This window comes from Hesperophylax consimilis, chromosome 2 (genome assembly GCF_061612785.1).
Source record: "Hesperophylax consimilis isolate HC1 chromosome 2, BYU_Hcon_1.0, whole genome shotgun sequence".
NCBI lineage: Eukaryota > Metazoa > Arthropoda > Insecta > Trichoptera > Limnephilidae > Hesperophylax > Hesperophylax consimilis.
Genome location: NC_142837.1, coordinates 24,976,148 through 24,991,384, shown reverse-complemented (window position 1 = coordinate 24,991,384; position 15,237 = coordinate 24,976,148). Strand labels below are relative to the sequence as shown.

Genomic DNA, 15,237 nt, shown 5'->3' with positions numbered 1-15,237 from the left:
GGCATCCACGATAAATTCTATTTTCTTGAAAAAAAACGAAATTCAGGAGCAAATTCAAAAGTGCGGAAAATCTTCGAAAACTAGAAAAACCAGTAAAGAATCAAAGTTTAGCGAACTGGAGAAAATTCTTATCTCTTGGTACCAAATTTGACAAATTTTAACAATTTTGTTACTTTCGACGACAATATCCCAACTTGTGGGATAAAAACTATCGAAAGCTTGTGTGACGCAAGATTGACGGAGACAACAAAAGAGGTCGATATTGATGAAGAGGAGCCGCTGCCTGTACCTTCATTTTTAGAAGCATGCACCCTCTTTGAAAGATTGAAAACTTTCTACTACGCACACTCAATAACTGATGCCGAAAAGAATATCATTTGCAAAGCTGAAAATATACTGTTGACTTGCGGAAATAAAACAGTAAAAAAACAAATGTCCATGAAAGATTATGTATTTACAATGCAATAAACTTGGTTCTGTTTAGCTTTGTATTTTTTTTAAATAAATACATTTATTTACATCTAAAACTTATTTTCTTCTTATAATTTTAATCTACCAACGGTTATGCAGATTGGGAGGACGGTATCTTTACTGGATCGTATCTCCTTGTGTTTTGTCCTCTTAATCCCGCATTCATTGTTTTCCCGCATTCATTGTTTATTTCCATAGGTCCCTTTAAAACCAATAGATAGAGGTTTCACTGTATTATGATTTAAGCACCTTCCTTGAGTATATATAAATATATATTTTAATTATACTGAACAACTCAAGACTTATGTGTTAAGTAACATTGCAAATGAAGACATTAAATACATTTTTTTTATTTTTTTTATAGTGAATACCTCACAAGAGTCCCAACTGCTCCCGTCTGGAGCCAGTGAGACTATGGCATCCCCAATTGGGGGATGTTGTGAGGCTGAAGGTAAGTGGGGAAGGGAAAGAGGAAGGTGGGGAAGTACCTGGCTATTCAGATCTAGTCACTAAACACGGCTAAAGCCATTTGGAGCAACGTTTCAATTCTGAATGGTGGTCTTACACCAGGGCGATACTGGTAGTATCTTCCACTCTGGAACGTGCCGCAAATATACTATATATTATTTTAATTAATGAATTGTGAAATAACACAAATTAATCAAATAAAATTTATTTGCGCACGCCGGGTTCGAACCCGCGACCTTCGGAATGGCAGTCCAATGCGTTACCACTGGACTATGCCGGCCGTCAAATATATATATATATTTATATCAAATATTTAAAAAGTTTTTTTCATACTGGAACCAACACGCTTCATGCTATTTAAATGGCAAACATTCTGAATCTCGTTTTTATAGAAAGAGTGTTCCTTTAAGTAAAGATGAAAACATTAAAAAATCATCTTGTGTTAATCTTAATTTTCAATAACCTTGAAACGGTAGCCACATGACTTCACCAGCTGATACCAATCATATGAACGGTTGACCTGAGAACAATTTTTTCTTCTTTTTCAAAATGACTGCCTGATCACTACCTTCATGTGAGTTTCCAGGGACCATAAACCGACCTTCGATGACTTCAATGGTTTTGAGTCTGAAGTTTTGCAGTTATCATTGCCGCCATGTGTGAGTTCTTATTCTGACCCCTTAAGTGTCCGAATATAAAATCACTTTGCGGACAGTTGCAAACAAGTTATGCAGATGTTTGTATAAATATGTGATTTGGATGAATATGTGACGTCCCAAACCATGGAGATTACTGTGTATTTTCTTTGGTTCCAAATTTAGATCAGAGTTATATCCCCCTGGAGGTCTAGCATGGATGTTCGATAAAGCCCTATGTCAATACAATATTGATGAAATCTGTCATCTATGGTCAAATAGCGATATTTGCAAGCACGGTTAGAATATGATTTCGACAGTCGGTAGACAAAGCCGCTACTTTTAGTGCGGTTTCCAAGGTTTCAGATAAGCTGTCAATATGCAAAACTTTTTGGATAATGTCTGATTGATTCTGTTCCAGCATGGAGAAACAAAAGCTGTTAGTTATGACTAATGACCTCATGAACTAATTAACTTCCTTTTTAGCATCAGAAAGTACATGAGGACTGCCAATATATACTGAAGTTAATATTTCAATTCAGCACATCATTTGTATTTTTAAGTTTTACGTAGCCGTCTGAAATTTAGGAATGTCAATTCATAGAGAGATGCACCAGTGTTGCCAGCATATATGGATACTGATTTATTGCATTATCAACATCGGTCCGCTTATCAATCAGCACGACCGTGCTCGGGCGATCGGTATAAAATCATCGGTAGTTACGCCTATCGATCCAATATTGTAAAGTTATCGATTTCGCTGTGCTAGACCCCCCGAATGACAATGAACGACAGATAATAGAATGGCTATAAACAAATAAGTCACATAACATTGCCAGCTACAAATGAAAAATCAGTTCCTAACAACATAAGTTTGACTTATGTTTTTATTCCCCCCCTTTATCAATTGCAAAATCTATTGTGTGATTGTGAAAATTCTCAATATGGACCACTTAACGGTGATTTTTGAAATATGTTGTTAAGGTAAAACATGCCGTTCAATTAGGACTAAAATATTCACACATAAATAAAACACGTTTTGTGACTTATGTTATTTTTCCCCCGTTCATAGATATATTTACTTAGATATTTTGTGCCGCCTTTCACATGGGAGAGATAGAAATTGAAAATGAGTGACTTGTGGCACGAAAATATGTTTTTGGCTGCTAGTTTGATTTTAACCTTTTTGTTAAGAAAAATCGCAATAATCTTAAGTTGCAAAATTATCAAGTGACATTAATTCTTGTTTTTTTTTTGTCCTCGTTACAAATTAATATTGTTTTCAAAGACAACTTCACACTAATTGAAGCTCTGTGATAATAACTATTAGCCTCTTTTCAAAAACATTTAATTGTTCAATTTATGGCTGTCAAAACCAATTAACTATCTGATACCTAAAGCTAACTTGTCTATGAAAACACCATCTTATTTTTTGTGCATAAAATTGTAGTCTGTCAACAATATAATTATTATATGATGAGATGAGGGCATTTATTATTGCACCAAATTGTGTGGTCAATTGTCATGGAAAATAGAAACCTTCACAAGTGTGCAATTTTCATCACATAAATAATTAAAACAAAATACTAGAGAGCCAACTCTGTATCCTAAGTTCATATTATGAACAATTTCATAGTTTGTTTACTACAGTATAGCGTATTTACTTTGATCAATAAAGAGAATTTCCCTTTATATTACTTCCTTATCACAGCTATATTAATCAATTCTCTAACATTAACCAGATAACTCAAATAATAAGAAACATTCACACGTGAAATGGAAAAGCATAATACAGTATGATATACAATAATAACAAAGGCCACAGTATTAAGTATTGATTATTTAGATCTTTAACCTTTGAAAAGTAAAGATGGCAAACAATAACCCATTCCTGTGTGGGGTCATTGAGTTACTTGTGTATTTTCATTTATTTGTTTATCAATCTTAATTTAGTACACAACTTTGTGTGCTCTAATAAACACACAAACTTATTTATTTATTATTCATACATTATGGTGGTAACATAAATAATAAAATATAAAAATAATAATACAATGTTGTACATATCGTAGTACAAAAACAAAAATAATAAATATGGTGGTAACATAAATAATAAAATATAAAAATAATAATACAATGTTGTACATATCGTAGTACAAAAACAAAAATAATAAATATATATATATGATAGTAGGGATAAAGTCGGAATGAATTCACTTAAGGGTCTTTCTTCAGTCAGACAATAATTATATTCTGGAAGCTTTCCGATTTCGTTCTGCCACTTTCCATCAGCCATACGGTAATTTGCTTTTGAAGAGGGCCTGTTTTCACCTTACTGCATTGCTGCTTGAACCTATTATACACCTTAGGAGCCAGGAATACATGGAAACGTTGTCCAAACGATGTATTCATTTTTGGTACTATCATCCTTTGTTTTGATCTTAGTCTTGTCGTGTAACTGTGATCTACAAGACTATGAAGCTTGAGATTGTTCGTACAGTACATTATATGTGTATAATAACATTTATTGATTACCTAAACTTTATGTATGGGGCATATCCAGAAAGTAAGTGTACTGAATTTTTGTAGGTTACAAAATTTTTTATTGAAACAAAAAAATTACATGGTTACCGTAGTACATATGTAAGCTATTTTTCGACATAGTCGCCATTCCTCTCAATGCAGGTGGTGAAGCAGGGTATCAACTTTTTGATGCCTTCCTCGAAGTAGTTTCCCGCCAACCCCTTCGTCCACGTCTCCACCTCCTCCTTTAGCTCCTCGTCGGTTGAAAACCTTTTTCCACCCATGTACAGCTTCAGGGAGGTAAAGAGAATAATAATCTGAAGGTGCTAGGTCAGGGGAATGCGCGGGGTGGTTCAAGACATCCCATTTAAACGAGGCAAGCAGTTCCTTCGTGGCGTTGGCCGTGTGTGGTTTGGCATTATCGTGCAGCAGGCTGACTCCCTTTGTCAGCATGCCTCTCCTCTTGTTTTGAATCGCCTTCTGCAATTTTTTTAAGGTCTCACAGTATCTTGCAGAGTTGTTGGTCTCCCCTTGAGGCTGATATTCAATCAAAATTATGTCTTGACAGTCCCAAAACACGGATGCCATGATTTTCTTGGCTGAAATTGTGGTTTTGAACTTTTTGGCGGAGGGTGAAAAGGTGTGACGCCACTGTTGAGACTGCCTTTTGGTTTCAGGCGTGTAGTGTGTAACCCAAGTTTCATCTCCAGTAACGATGGAGTGGAGAAATTCATTTCCATGGAGTTTGCAGCGCCTCAAAAACTCTTGTCCAGCTTCCACTCGATTCAACTTGTGTTGGTCTGTCAGCTGTTTTGGAAATTTAAGGCCAGATTGGTCAAATATTTGGATCATTTGTGTCATATTTTGTGTTCTTCTTTATTCAATGATTATCAGGTAGATGAGAAAAATGTAGGATTCTAATGAGAAGGGGTATTACTGTTACATTTTGTTGACAATAATACCTCTGTATATCAAAGTCGTGTAAAACTCGTCGTGTTGTTGTACCCCATGTAAATTAGAATTGACTTATTGTTATTCTTTTCAGGCTTACGCTGCAGGATGCAACATCGTAATCCTTGCGTCCAACTTTGAGCGCGTCCAGATCATCCCGGGGGCGGTGCACAACTACGTGCGCATCACGTCTCTGGACTGCAGCACGGACACGGGCAAGATCGCCGCCGCCTATGACAGCGAGGTGTGCATATTCGAGCCCACGCCACTCATACACACCAGCTGTTCCCATGTAAGTAATTTATATTTAGGTAGAATTAGGATAAACTTTTACTATTCAAAATATTGAGGCCAGGAGAGCCTTCAAATCCAAAGATGTTGCTTCCCGGCGATTTGACCTAACATAGGACTAGTGTGGATTTTTCCTGGAACAAGTCAAAACAAGATAAAACGATTCAGTAATTTATTAACATTATTATTTGGCAACATCTGAGGAATTAATTTCCCATCTTTATCAATTTTTTCTGGGTGAAAATTCCAGGGCTTGGAGTACCGCTGGGTACAGACTGGCCGACTGGCCGCAGCCGGACCTCTCTCCGCCCTGTCATGGAATCTTGAGGGGACCCGACTCCTCACCGGGGGAGCCCTGCTGCAACTGTGGCACCAGTCGGAGTCACACGACGATGATGGTAACTTACCACATTACTCCAAAATAAATAAATACATTTGTAGTCATTACCGAGGCATTAATTATCCCTAGCAACCGTGCGAGGGGTATCAAGGTCCTCGCAGCTCACTTCACAATTCTCGAGGACATATACCACCCAATAGTTGGAAGCCCGTTTATGAAATCATGAATGGGCGCCGATCTTAAATATGTTTTTTACAAAATGAATTCTTTGTTATATTATCTTCAATCAGATTTATATGATATATTCTGTCAGATATATAGTTAAGTGCAAGATGCAAGTGGGATGGTCTCCACTTTTTAGAAGGCCATAAACTACTTAGAACTTAACCCCCCAGACTAATTTGTTCGCTTTTGGGAAAAGTTCAGATGGTCTCCGGTTGCAGCTCGTGACTTTTGGGTGTACTAGAGTACTAATATTAAAAAAATTGCATTATTGATGTTGTTGTAGGCGAAAATGGCCAAACTAAAATTTCATGAAAATTATTATTATAATTATTATTTTATACAAAAATTAAGATTTTAGAAAAAAAAACGAGGTGTTAACGGAAAATTAAACAATGCACCAGAGAAGCAAAAAATACAGCAATAAACATTTAAATTACAACCAAAACAATGCTTTTAACCTCACAAATAAGTTTGCAACAAGAAACTCTGGTGCATGTACACAGAAACAAAACATAAAATAATCTGAAACCCCCCCCCTAGTTGGCCACTGACCTTGTAAATAAAAATTATCTGTGTAACAACATAAACCGATTTTGAAAATGTTATCTTTCAGCTCCAACAAATGTGAAATTCGAGATAGGAGGAGGGGACAAAGAAGGAAAACCTCCGGAGGAAGATGATCCGGTAATTACTTCTACCTCTTTGTGCTTTATACTTTACCACGTTTAGGTTACACCTTCCCGTTGCCAACAGGATAACCAAAATATCTGAAATTACCATTCTTCTTGTATCAGCTTAAGTGTAGTGCTTCTTCAGGACAATGGAAATATAAACTAGTTTACTAGTATAAACTAGAAGGACTTCTTTTTCATTTATATAATGTGAAGCCACAAAGTGTTTGCTTTCTTCGATAATTAAGTATAGTGGTTCGTTCCAGAGAGAGGTTGTATGTGACTTTAACCTTTTAGTATCTTCTGTCTTTTTCGTTTCACGCAAGACGTGTGAGAAGGAAGATTTTTCGCCCATGACATATGTACGACCTCTTAGGAACTACTAAGATATTGTAACGGTATTTTTAGAATTCTTACAAAGTTTATAATCATAGCCTTATACTGACAACACGTGTGGTGTATCTCAGTGACCCCTCATGGTAACACAAGTTTTGTTTTGCATTTTGGCATATTGGAGGTTAATTTACCCTTTTGAATGTTTGTGTAATATTTCAGAGCTGGATTTGCGTGTGGCGGTGTCACACAGCCTTACCTGCGTACCACCTGGCCTTCTCGCCAGATGGGACGCTGTTCGCCACTTCGGGGAAGAACGATCGCCTCGTAAAAATCTGGTATCAAAACAAGAGTGAGTTGCTTGTATATAATTTTTTTAATAATATTATTTATTTAGTGAAACCTTCTATAAGAAGTTCCAGCATGTGAGTTTTTTTCCACGTAAGAAGTTTTCGTTTTCCGGCCCATTGCGAAATCTTATAAGCGAATTTCACTGTAATTTATTCTTATTCCACCATGTTTTTTTGGGATGTGCGCTACACAACCTGCCATATCAAGTAAATATATTAGAAGGTACACAAGGTAATACGATTACGATCTTTTTATTATAGTCAAGTTCTAATGTTTTGATGTATTATTTTCAGTTTTGTTCTCAACCAAGAATGGTGAACAGCCCACCAGCAATATGGAGCTAAACTATGGATTCATATACGTGGCCCATCCCAGGGCACTTACACACCTGTCATGGAGGAAAACCAGCAAATATATGCCCAAGTAAGGACAGCTATAACCTCAAACAAACTACAAACTAGCAAAACCAATCAATTAGGAATTCAACTTGCTTCGCATAGTTAGGATTTTTAACCGGTGATAAATGAAAAAAATTCCTTGTGACTCGTTGTTAATTTTTTTCCAGGGGTAGCGTGGGCAACATGCTGGTGACGTCCTGCCTGGACAACATCTGCCGCGTGTGGGCCGAGACTCTGCCCCCCGAGGAGGGCTGGGGCCCCGGGGCGGGCAGGGCGCAGCCTCACACGGCTCGCAACCGGGCGCACCGCCATAAGCACCGCTTCATGCAACGCCTCAAACACATGAAGTTAGTGGTCTTATTCCCGTAACTTGCACACACAGAGTCACCACAGACAAATTCGTTAACCTACCGGTGATGAGACCCATTTACAATGGTAAAAAATATCATTTTTTTAAATATTTAAATTTTGAATGTAAATATTAAAAAATAGCTCACCTAACTAATTACTGGTAATAAAATATACAAAAACACATTCATTTTGTAAGAAAAATGTATTACAAACGTTATTGTCACCTCACTATTTTATTGTTTCATAATTTTTACCTGCTAATTAAATTATATAGTTTCACTGTTATTAATAAAACTAATGTTTCGACATACACACTTTAATTTGTCTTGTCAACAGGAGTTTCCAATATGCAATAACATGTTTTTCTGATAATCGTATTCAGCAATGTTGTAGCGGCAGCTACTAGTAGGTTCTAGAAATTCAATACATGCAACGCCCATCACATTGGAACCTACGAGTAAAACGGCGAATGTACGCTGCATCTACTTTACTTATCTAGAATAATAGTGAAGCCGCCGACCTACCTATTCGCGATTTGTTCTCGAACGAGTTGACCTATATAAACACGGCGACGTCCTTAGTAACTTAGTAGTTGATCGGACCCGTTCAAGTGCCCAGATGCAACTGACGACGGACGGCTGCTTCGTCGTCCCCCGCGTCCGCACACCTTGCTCGCGCCGCGTACCTGCAAGCGTACCCGGCCTCACTCGCGGTTCGAGCCCATCATCAGCCAACCAGGTCTACCATACCTTTGGTTTACTTCACAATGGAGTACCAGGAAGACCCATGGTCTTCACCAGTGATGTACACCGTCAGCAAGTCCGGTCTCCACTGACGCGGTGTCAAGACACCGACTTCATCACCGTGATCATGGACCACGGATTCACTACGCACCGTGATGTGATCTACATGCATCCCATCGTAATGCACATCAACTACCTTGACAACATCTTCGGCAACAACTGTGACTACTCTGGCTACTCTGTATATCTTCTACCTAAATAAAGCCGCTGCTAGGATACCACACACGTCTTTCATTTGTCTTCTTACCACATCCCCAAAAAGTAATACAACACAACTGGATTAATTCAGCATTAAAAACCATATTTTGTTTCAATGCTTATTATTTGACAAGTAAAATGACTATTTAACACTGTTGCTATAAAACTCAGGTTGAGAAAAAGCTTTGCAAACCATGCTATGATCTCAAATGGTGCCGTAACGTGTGTATTTCCATGCATCGGGTGAAAGCTGCCCTTCTTTACTACAATAGCACGGTGGCATAACATCCAGAATGGCCCGCAACTTTCATACTCTAAGCTCGGTGTTATTTGTGTTGCAGAACCTGCTTCCACATCCGCCGCACGGCCCAGTCTTCCAAGCAACTGGGCACCCCCATCCCCACCCTGCCGTCCACCTTCAGCGTCCACGATTTCCACAACAATTACCAATCCAATTCTTCCACAGCCGGTACTTACTATTACAAACTTAATACCAGATCAAGTTCATGAAGTTAGGGACACCTGAGAAGACATGACATTAATGAATGAACAAAGTGTTAACCAACCAATATAGAGCTATATAGACCGGTCGGTGGCCGAGTTGACATCGCGTTTGGGTCCCACCCAGGCGTAGTGTGTTCAATTCCTCGGCTGGCTAAGTCCTCCACCACAACACAAGCAACATTTTCCGCTTACTGTGGTGGTAGTAGGAGATTTTCAAATATTGTCAGATTATTCGTAACCCGGGAATGTTTGTCTTTCTTTTTTAAAAAAAAAAAAAAAATTAAATTATATATATATTTTTTTTTTTAAAAGAAAGACTAACATTCCCGGGTTACGAATAACCTGACAATATTTGAAAATCTCCTACTACCACCACAGTAAGCGGAAAATGTTGCTTGTATTGTGATGGAGGACTTAGCCAGCCGAGGAAATGAACACACTACGCCTGGGTGGGACCCAAACGCGATGTCAACTCGGCCACCGACCGGTCAATATATGAAATACGTATTTGAATTTTATGTACAGCGTTCGATAATGCCAACTTGATTTAATTTTATACTTTAAATGTGTATTTCTTTTAACAATTATTTTACAAGCAATAATTATTCGCCTGAAACACTCATCCACATTGAAAAATCTCCTGATAAAAGATACATGACGCCAACGGGACTCGAACCCGTGTCCCTGTATTTCTTTTATTTAAATTTTTGTCAGAAGGAAGTTTATCACAGAATTTGTACAATTCAGTTCTGTGAAGCAAGAGGCCCAAGATGATATAATAACAGAGCAATAGAACTTTCACAGAACTTGAAAATTTACTTTGAAATTTGATGAATTTTTCAAATTCTGTGAATAAACTGGCCCTAACAGTGTTTATTCGAAAGGTAAATTTCTGACGTCTCTTATTTGTCAACAATATTTGTTTTTGAAAGGCTGATCCCGGGGCATACATTTAATAAATACTTTCAGTTTTTAAAATCCTACAATTATAATATCCTGTGATTTTTCACTACTTTAGTGTTCTAATAATGTATGTGGAACATTTCCATGTTAAATTGAATTAATCAATTGACATGATAATTGGTGGAATCTAGGTCTCCACTTCCACCTAGCTGCATCCATAAATGCGGAGACGGACATACCGTTGGTGCCGTCGATGCGCTCCACGGCTGGAGACGACGGCGCTCCCCGCCCCCACTTCATCTTGCACTGGCTGCACAACAAGGAGATGCACTTCACGCTGCAAGCCGAGACTATACTGCACGATCTCACTAGAAAGGTACGAGATAAATTATCATGCACCAGACGCGGTCCCTCCATATATGCTTCACCACATCCCTTGCAGAGTCAAAAAGCTTTGAACTTATTTTTTCTGGCTGTAAACACCAATCCTGAAATTTACCACATGACAATATATATATATATATACATACATTCTCAATGCTGAAATATATTCACGTAAACACACAGCGCGTAAATATACACATACTAGCAACAGCGTCCTCAGTGACTCGCCATATTTAACCAATACCTCCTTGATCCCCAAGGCCAGGACACTGAATCAAGATGACCGCCGCTAAAGGCTGATGAGTATGGATTAAATAATGTAATTTCTTGCCAATTATGGCAGAATATGAGATAATATCATACTAATTACAGACTGAGTTCACTGTTGTGAAAAAAAACATAGGTAATTGCACATTGGGGAAATTGTATTGATGGGTAATTAAATGAGAGAAAATTTCCTAGTTAAAAATCATTCCATTCCTTTGTTAAAAATACAACATTGATAAATACAGCACATTGGTACTTATAATTATATAAGGGATACATTAGACTAAGAAATAAAGTAAATAGTGATTAGTACAGAGCTCATTTATAAAAGTATAGTTGCTCCACATCTGGTAGTAAGAGTATCTGAATGTTTGTTTGGTTTTGATTGTTGAAAGAACCGTTGAAAGCATCCCCGATAAGAAATTGTCAAAAACAAATTTACCAAACTTTTTCAGTTCCAAAAACAAAAACAAAATTTCCTCATCAACTTTCCGTGCATAATTTTTCAGGAAAATAAAAATTTCCCAATGTCGAAAATTTCCAAACTTCACATAATTAGTAAAAAAAGATATACGTTTTTATAAAAAATTTGAGACCCATTTTCCGATATTCCAAATTTCCCAAAAGAATTTTTTTTTCCAAGCTTAATTATTCCGATTTATTGAGATTATTTTTTTAAGAAAAATAAAATATTCCCATAATGGAAAATTTCCAAACTTCACATAATATCAAAAAGATTCTATCACCAATTTTCCACAAAAATTTTTTTCAGAAAAAATAAATTTCTCATCACTGAAATTTCTAAACTTCATGTTATAACAAAATTGTTAATTTTTTTCTGAGCTTAAATTTTCAGATTTTCCCAGATATTTTTTTTTCTAGGAACCGGCTATTTTTGGAATCGGTTCCTTTTTGGCTTTCATAAAAAAATAAAAATATGTATCTAAAATGATATATTGAGGTGTTAACGGACGTACTTGACTTACTTTAACTGGTAATTCCTGACATTATTTGGAGTAGAAAATGTAGAAGAAATTTTGGTTTCCAGTGACTTTTATGATGTTTTTTTTTCAAAAACAATTTCGCCGTTTTCGTGAAGAGAAAAAATCACCAAAAGGGCGGTTAAACCAGTGGACTGTTTTTCAAGCACATGTGCACTCCACTTTTTACGACCATGTTTGGAGGACTTTGTCTCTCCTCTCCACTCCTCCTTGGTTCCCTAAAGGCCCCGGGATGGAAGAGGGTTTCGTCTCTCCTCTCCACTCCTTGGTTCCCCGAAGGCCCCGCAACGGAGGAGTCTATTCTTCCTCGGTTCCCTGAAGGCCCCACGAGGGAAGAGGGTCTCGTCTCTTCTCTCCACTTGGTCTATTCTCTCTTGGTTCCCTTTTTTTATGCTTTTATATAGATTATAATTTTATTGTGAATTATCTACTAAGTAGGTGGGAAAAGTTTTAGTCGCCCCAATGGGGCGGGCAATATGCCGATGGGAAAAAAGTGCAGCCCCCCAATCTTGGCGGCAGGTATGCGATGTGTTAAAAAGACCATCCACACAGCATCCCCAAAGATGACATTAACCCTGAGGGATTTTATTTTCCTGAGGGCCTCCCGTGTGGAGTTAATGAAAAAAAATACACTGTACAAATAATACAACCAGTTTATATATATATATGTGTATAAATATATTTTTTTGACAGTTGTTTCCGAAATGGAAGATTTAACTTTTTAGATAAAGTTATGTATTCTGAGGAAATGTCTTATGATTTAAACATGAAGAAAATATATATAATAAGATATAAAATAGAGTAGTGGATGCTTGGAACAAACTCCCACAACATGTCATCGATGCAACAAATATAAATCAATTCAAAGCTCTATTGGATTCACATTTGGAGAGAAGAATCAGCAGAATGCTGCCTGTTCTGCACATAATAATAATAATAAGATACTTTATTTGGTATAACAGAAAACAATCGCAAAAAAAATTAAAACATTGTTTCTATGCCGATATTTGAACAAAACTCATCAAGGCAATTCGCGCGCTGTTTTGAAAATTCTCGCCTGACACTTGGCGTTATTTTGACTTTTTCCAACTCCGACGTTAAACAGGTTAAAGCCTTCATTTTTTGGTGAAAATTTAGTTCCGTTGAACTTCGCATGTTTAAATGGGTATTATGGATTGTGTTTGGTCAAAACAAATAAATATTCAGATATGATTTAAGATTTTGACAGCCACAAGTATTGCCGTGATTAATTTTTGGGTTATTATGCTGTGTTGAGCTTCTTCTTTAGCCAACGTTTCAGACAACGTTACCGTGTCCATCAGGGTAGATTGTCGTGCGTTATGTTGTGATTATGTATGTAGGAATGATACCGTATTGCGCGCCTCTCCTCTTTTTGCGGGCAGGGTTTCAGTATAATTGGAGTGACCGTCAAGCACCGCATACCAAGAACTACACTTAGCCCTGTCGTTTCTATTACTGGGGTTTTTGTGGATTTCAATTGTGTCTGTAATCAGGTGTGCTAGATGTATTTTGAGTCTTTCTAGCACCTTAGGAAAAAATCCAAAGTAATTATTTCAATTTTTGTAATCTATAAAGTATGAAATAAATAAATATGTTTTCAGATATTAGATAAAGAAGATGCAGAAGAAGCAGGAATGGATGGACACAATCACAACTCCCACCACCACGACGGCGATGATATGAGTAAGCCAACATCATTATTATTTGACATGTTTTCTTCTCAATACACTCATCTGTCATTCTTTTCTCAATGATTGCAATATTTTAAATCACACTCGTGAACGTTTTAAATCTCTTCTTGAATGCTCTGTTTTTACAACATACATATTTATATCTACACTCGCAAGTTTTGTATGTGAATACATTAATGTGGTTTTTTGGACTAATTGTGAAATTGAGCACTATTGCACACATTTTATAAATATTTTCTGATCACTTTTTCAATACAAATATTATGTTTTATTGATTTGTACACATGTTATTTGTGACCATCCTTTGAATGCTTACAACCCACATGTGGTTGGTCTGAATATTCCTAAGAAGCAGACTATTACATACGAGGTGTTAAGTGGTTAATTAACACTTTAGGTGCGGTGTGTTGATATATCTACACGACACACATGATTTGAACATTCCCTGTCACATGCTGATGACAAATTGGAAATATTGACAATTACTTCTTTATTTAGCTAAAATATTAGACAGTCAATATAATAATCAGACTGGTCAATGGCCGTGATAGGCTGAAACTGGTAACGGTCAGAAATTAATAAAAGTTTAGAATTGTTTCAATAAAATATCATCTCTTATAAGGTTTTCAAACGGACGGGGCAATTTTCTCTTTTAAAGCATGAAAACTTCTTAAGTGGGAACTCCTAAAGTGAGTTTGACTGTATAGTAATATCCTGAGTTGCATAATTAATGCATTCCATAAACCTTTACATAACTTGGATTTTACAATTAGCCGAATTTAATAATATGTAGCAGTGAGAAACGTAAATATTAAACTAACCACGCATACAAAGTGTAAGAATTTACAATATGTGCAAAAGCAAGCGCGCTTGGGTATTAAATATTAGAAAATTTTAGTCCAATTTTTTTAAAATAATTTTTGATATTTCCTTTTTACGTACCTGCGAATTTACGTAAGCACTCGCGCTGTTACTGTAATATATTTTTAAAATTTACCTGAAACATTGAATTTAAAAATAACTTATTTTTTGTCAGTTGCCTCTTTTGGGCGACGCTAAGTGACTTACAAAGCAAAAAGTACCCAAATTACTTCCATGCTAAAAGGTTATGTTTTTCCTGGGTATAATTGCTTACTGTCATTGTCAAACAATCTGTTTTTCTCGGGTATCATAATCACTTTTTATGAGGTAAAAGGATTTATTCTTTTATGTGACATTCATTGATTGTCTAAGTCATTTATTTACATGTTAAATTGATCTTAGTATTTTTTGTGAATATTATAGTCTTGCAAGGTGAATGGATCGGGTTTTTATGTCATGTGTCACATTAAATATGATTTGAGACATATGATGACATTTTGGAAATAAAATTTTATATTTCAGAGCGTAAACCCGGAAAACTGCAAAAGTGTTGTTCGCAAGATGAGAGCAACAGTGATGAACAACCGCTTCCAGGT

At 36.7% G+C, this 15,237-nt stretch overlaps 1 protein-coding gene across 12 annotated transcripts in view; it reads left to right on the top strand.

The window, feature by feature from the left end:
• Rbcn-3A (rabconnectin-3 alpha) overlaps positions 1-15,237 on the top strand; it is a 140,739-nt gene that overhangs the window by 23,107 nt on the left and 102,395 nt on the right. For all 12 annotated transcript variants that reach the window (XM_089641798.1, XM_089641812.1, XM_089641809.1 and 9 more), the window contains exons 2-10: positions 5,143-5,340; positions 5,590-5,737; positions 6,518-6,588; positions 7,131-7,260; positions 7,553-7,682; positions 7,825-8,004; positions 9,351-9,478; positions 10,608-10,792; positions 13,691-13,772. In XM_089641798.1, the coding sequence (XP_089497924.1) occupies positions 5,143-5,340; positions 5,590-5,737; positions 6,518-6,588; positions 7,131-7,260; positions 7,553-7,682; positions 7,825-8,004; positions 9,351-9,478; positions 10,608-10,792; positions 13,691-13,772 (1,252 nt within the window). The remainder of the gene's footprint in view (positions 1-5,142; positions 5,341-5,589; positions 5,738-6,517; positions 6,589-7,130; positions 7,261-7,552; positions 7,683-7,824; positions 8,005-9,350; positions 9,479-10,607; positions 10,793-13,690; positions 13,773-15,237) is intronic.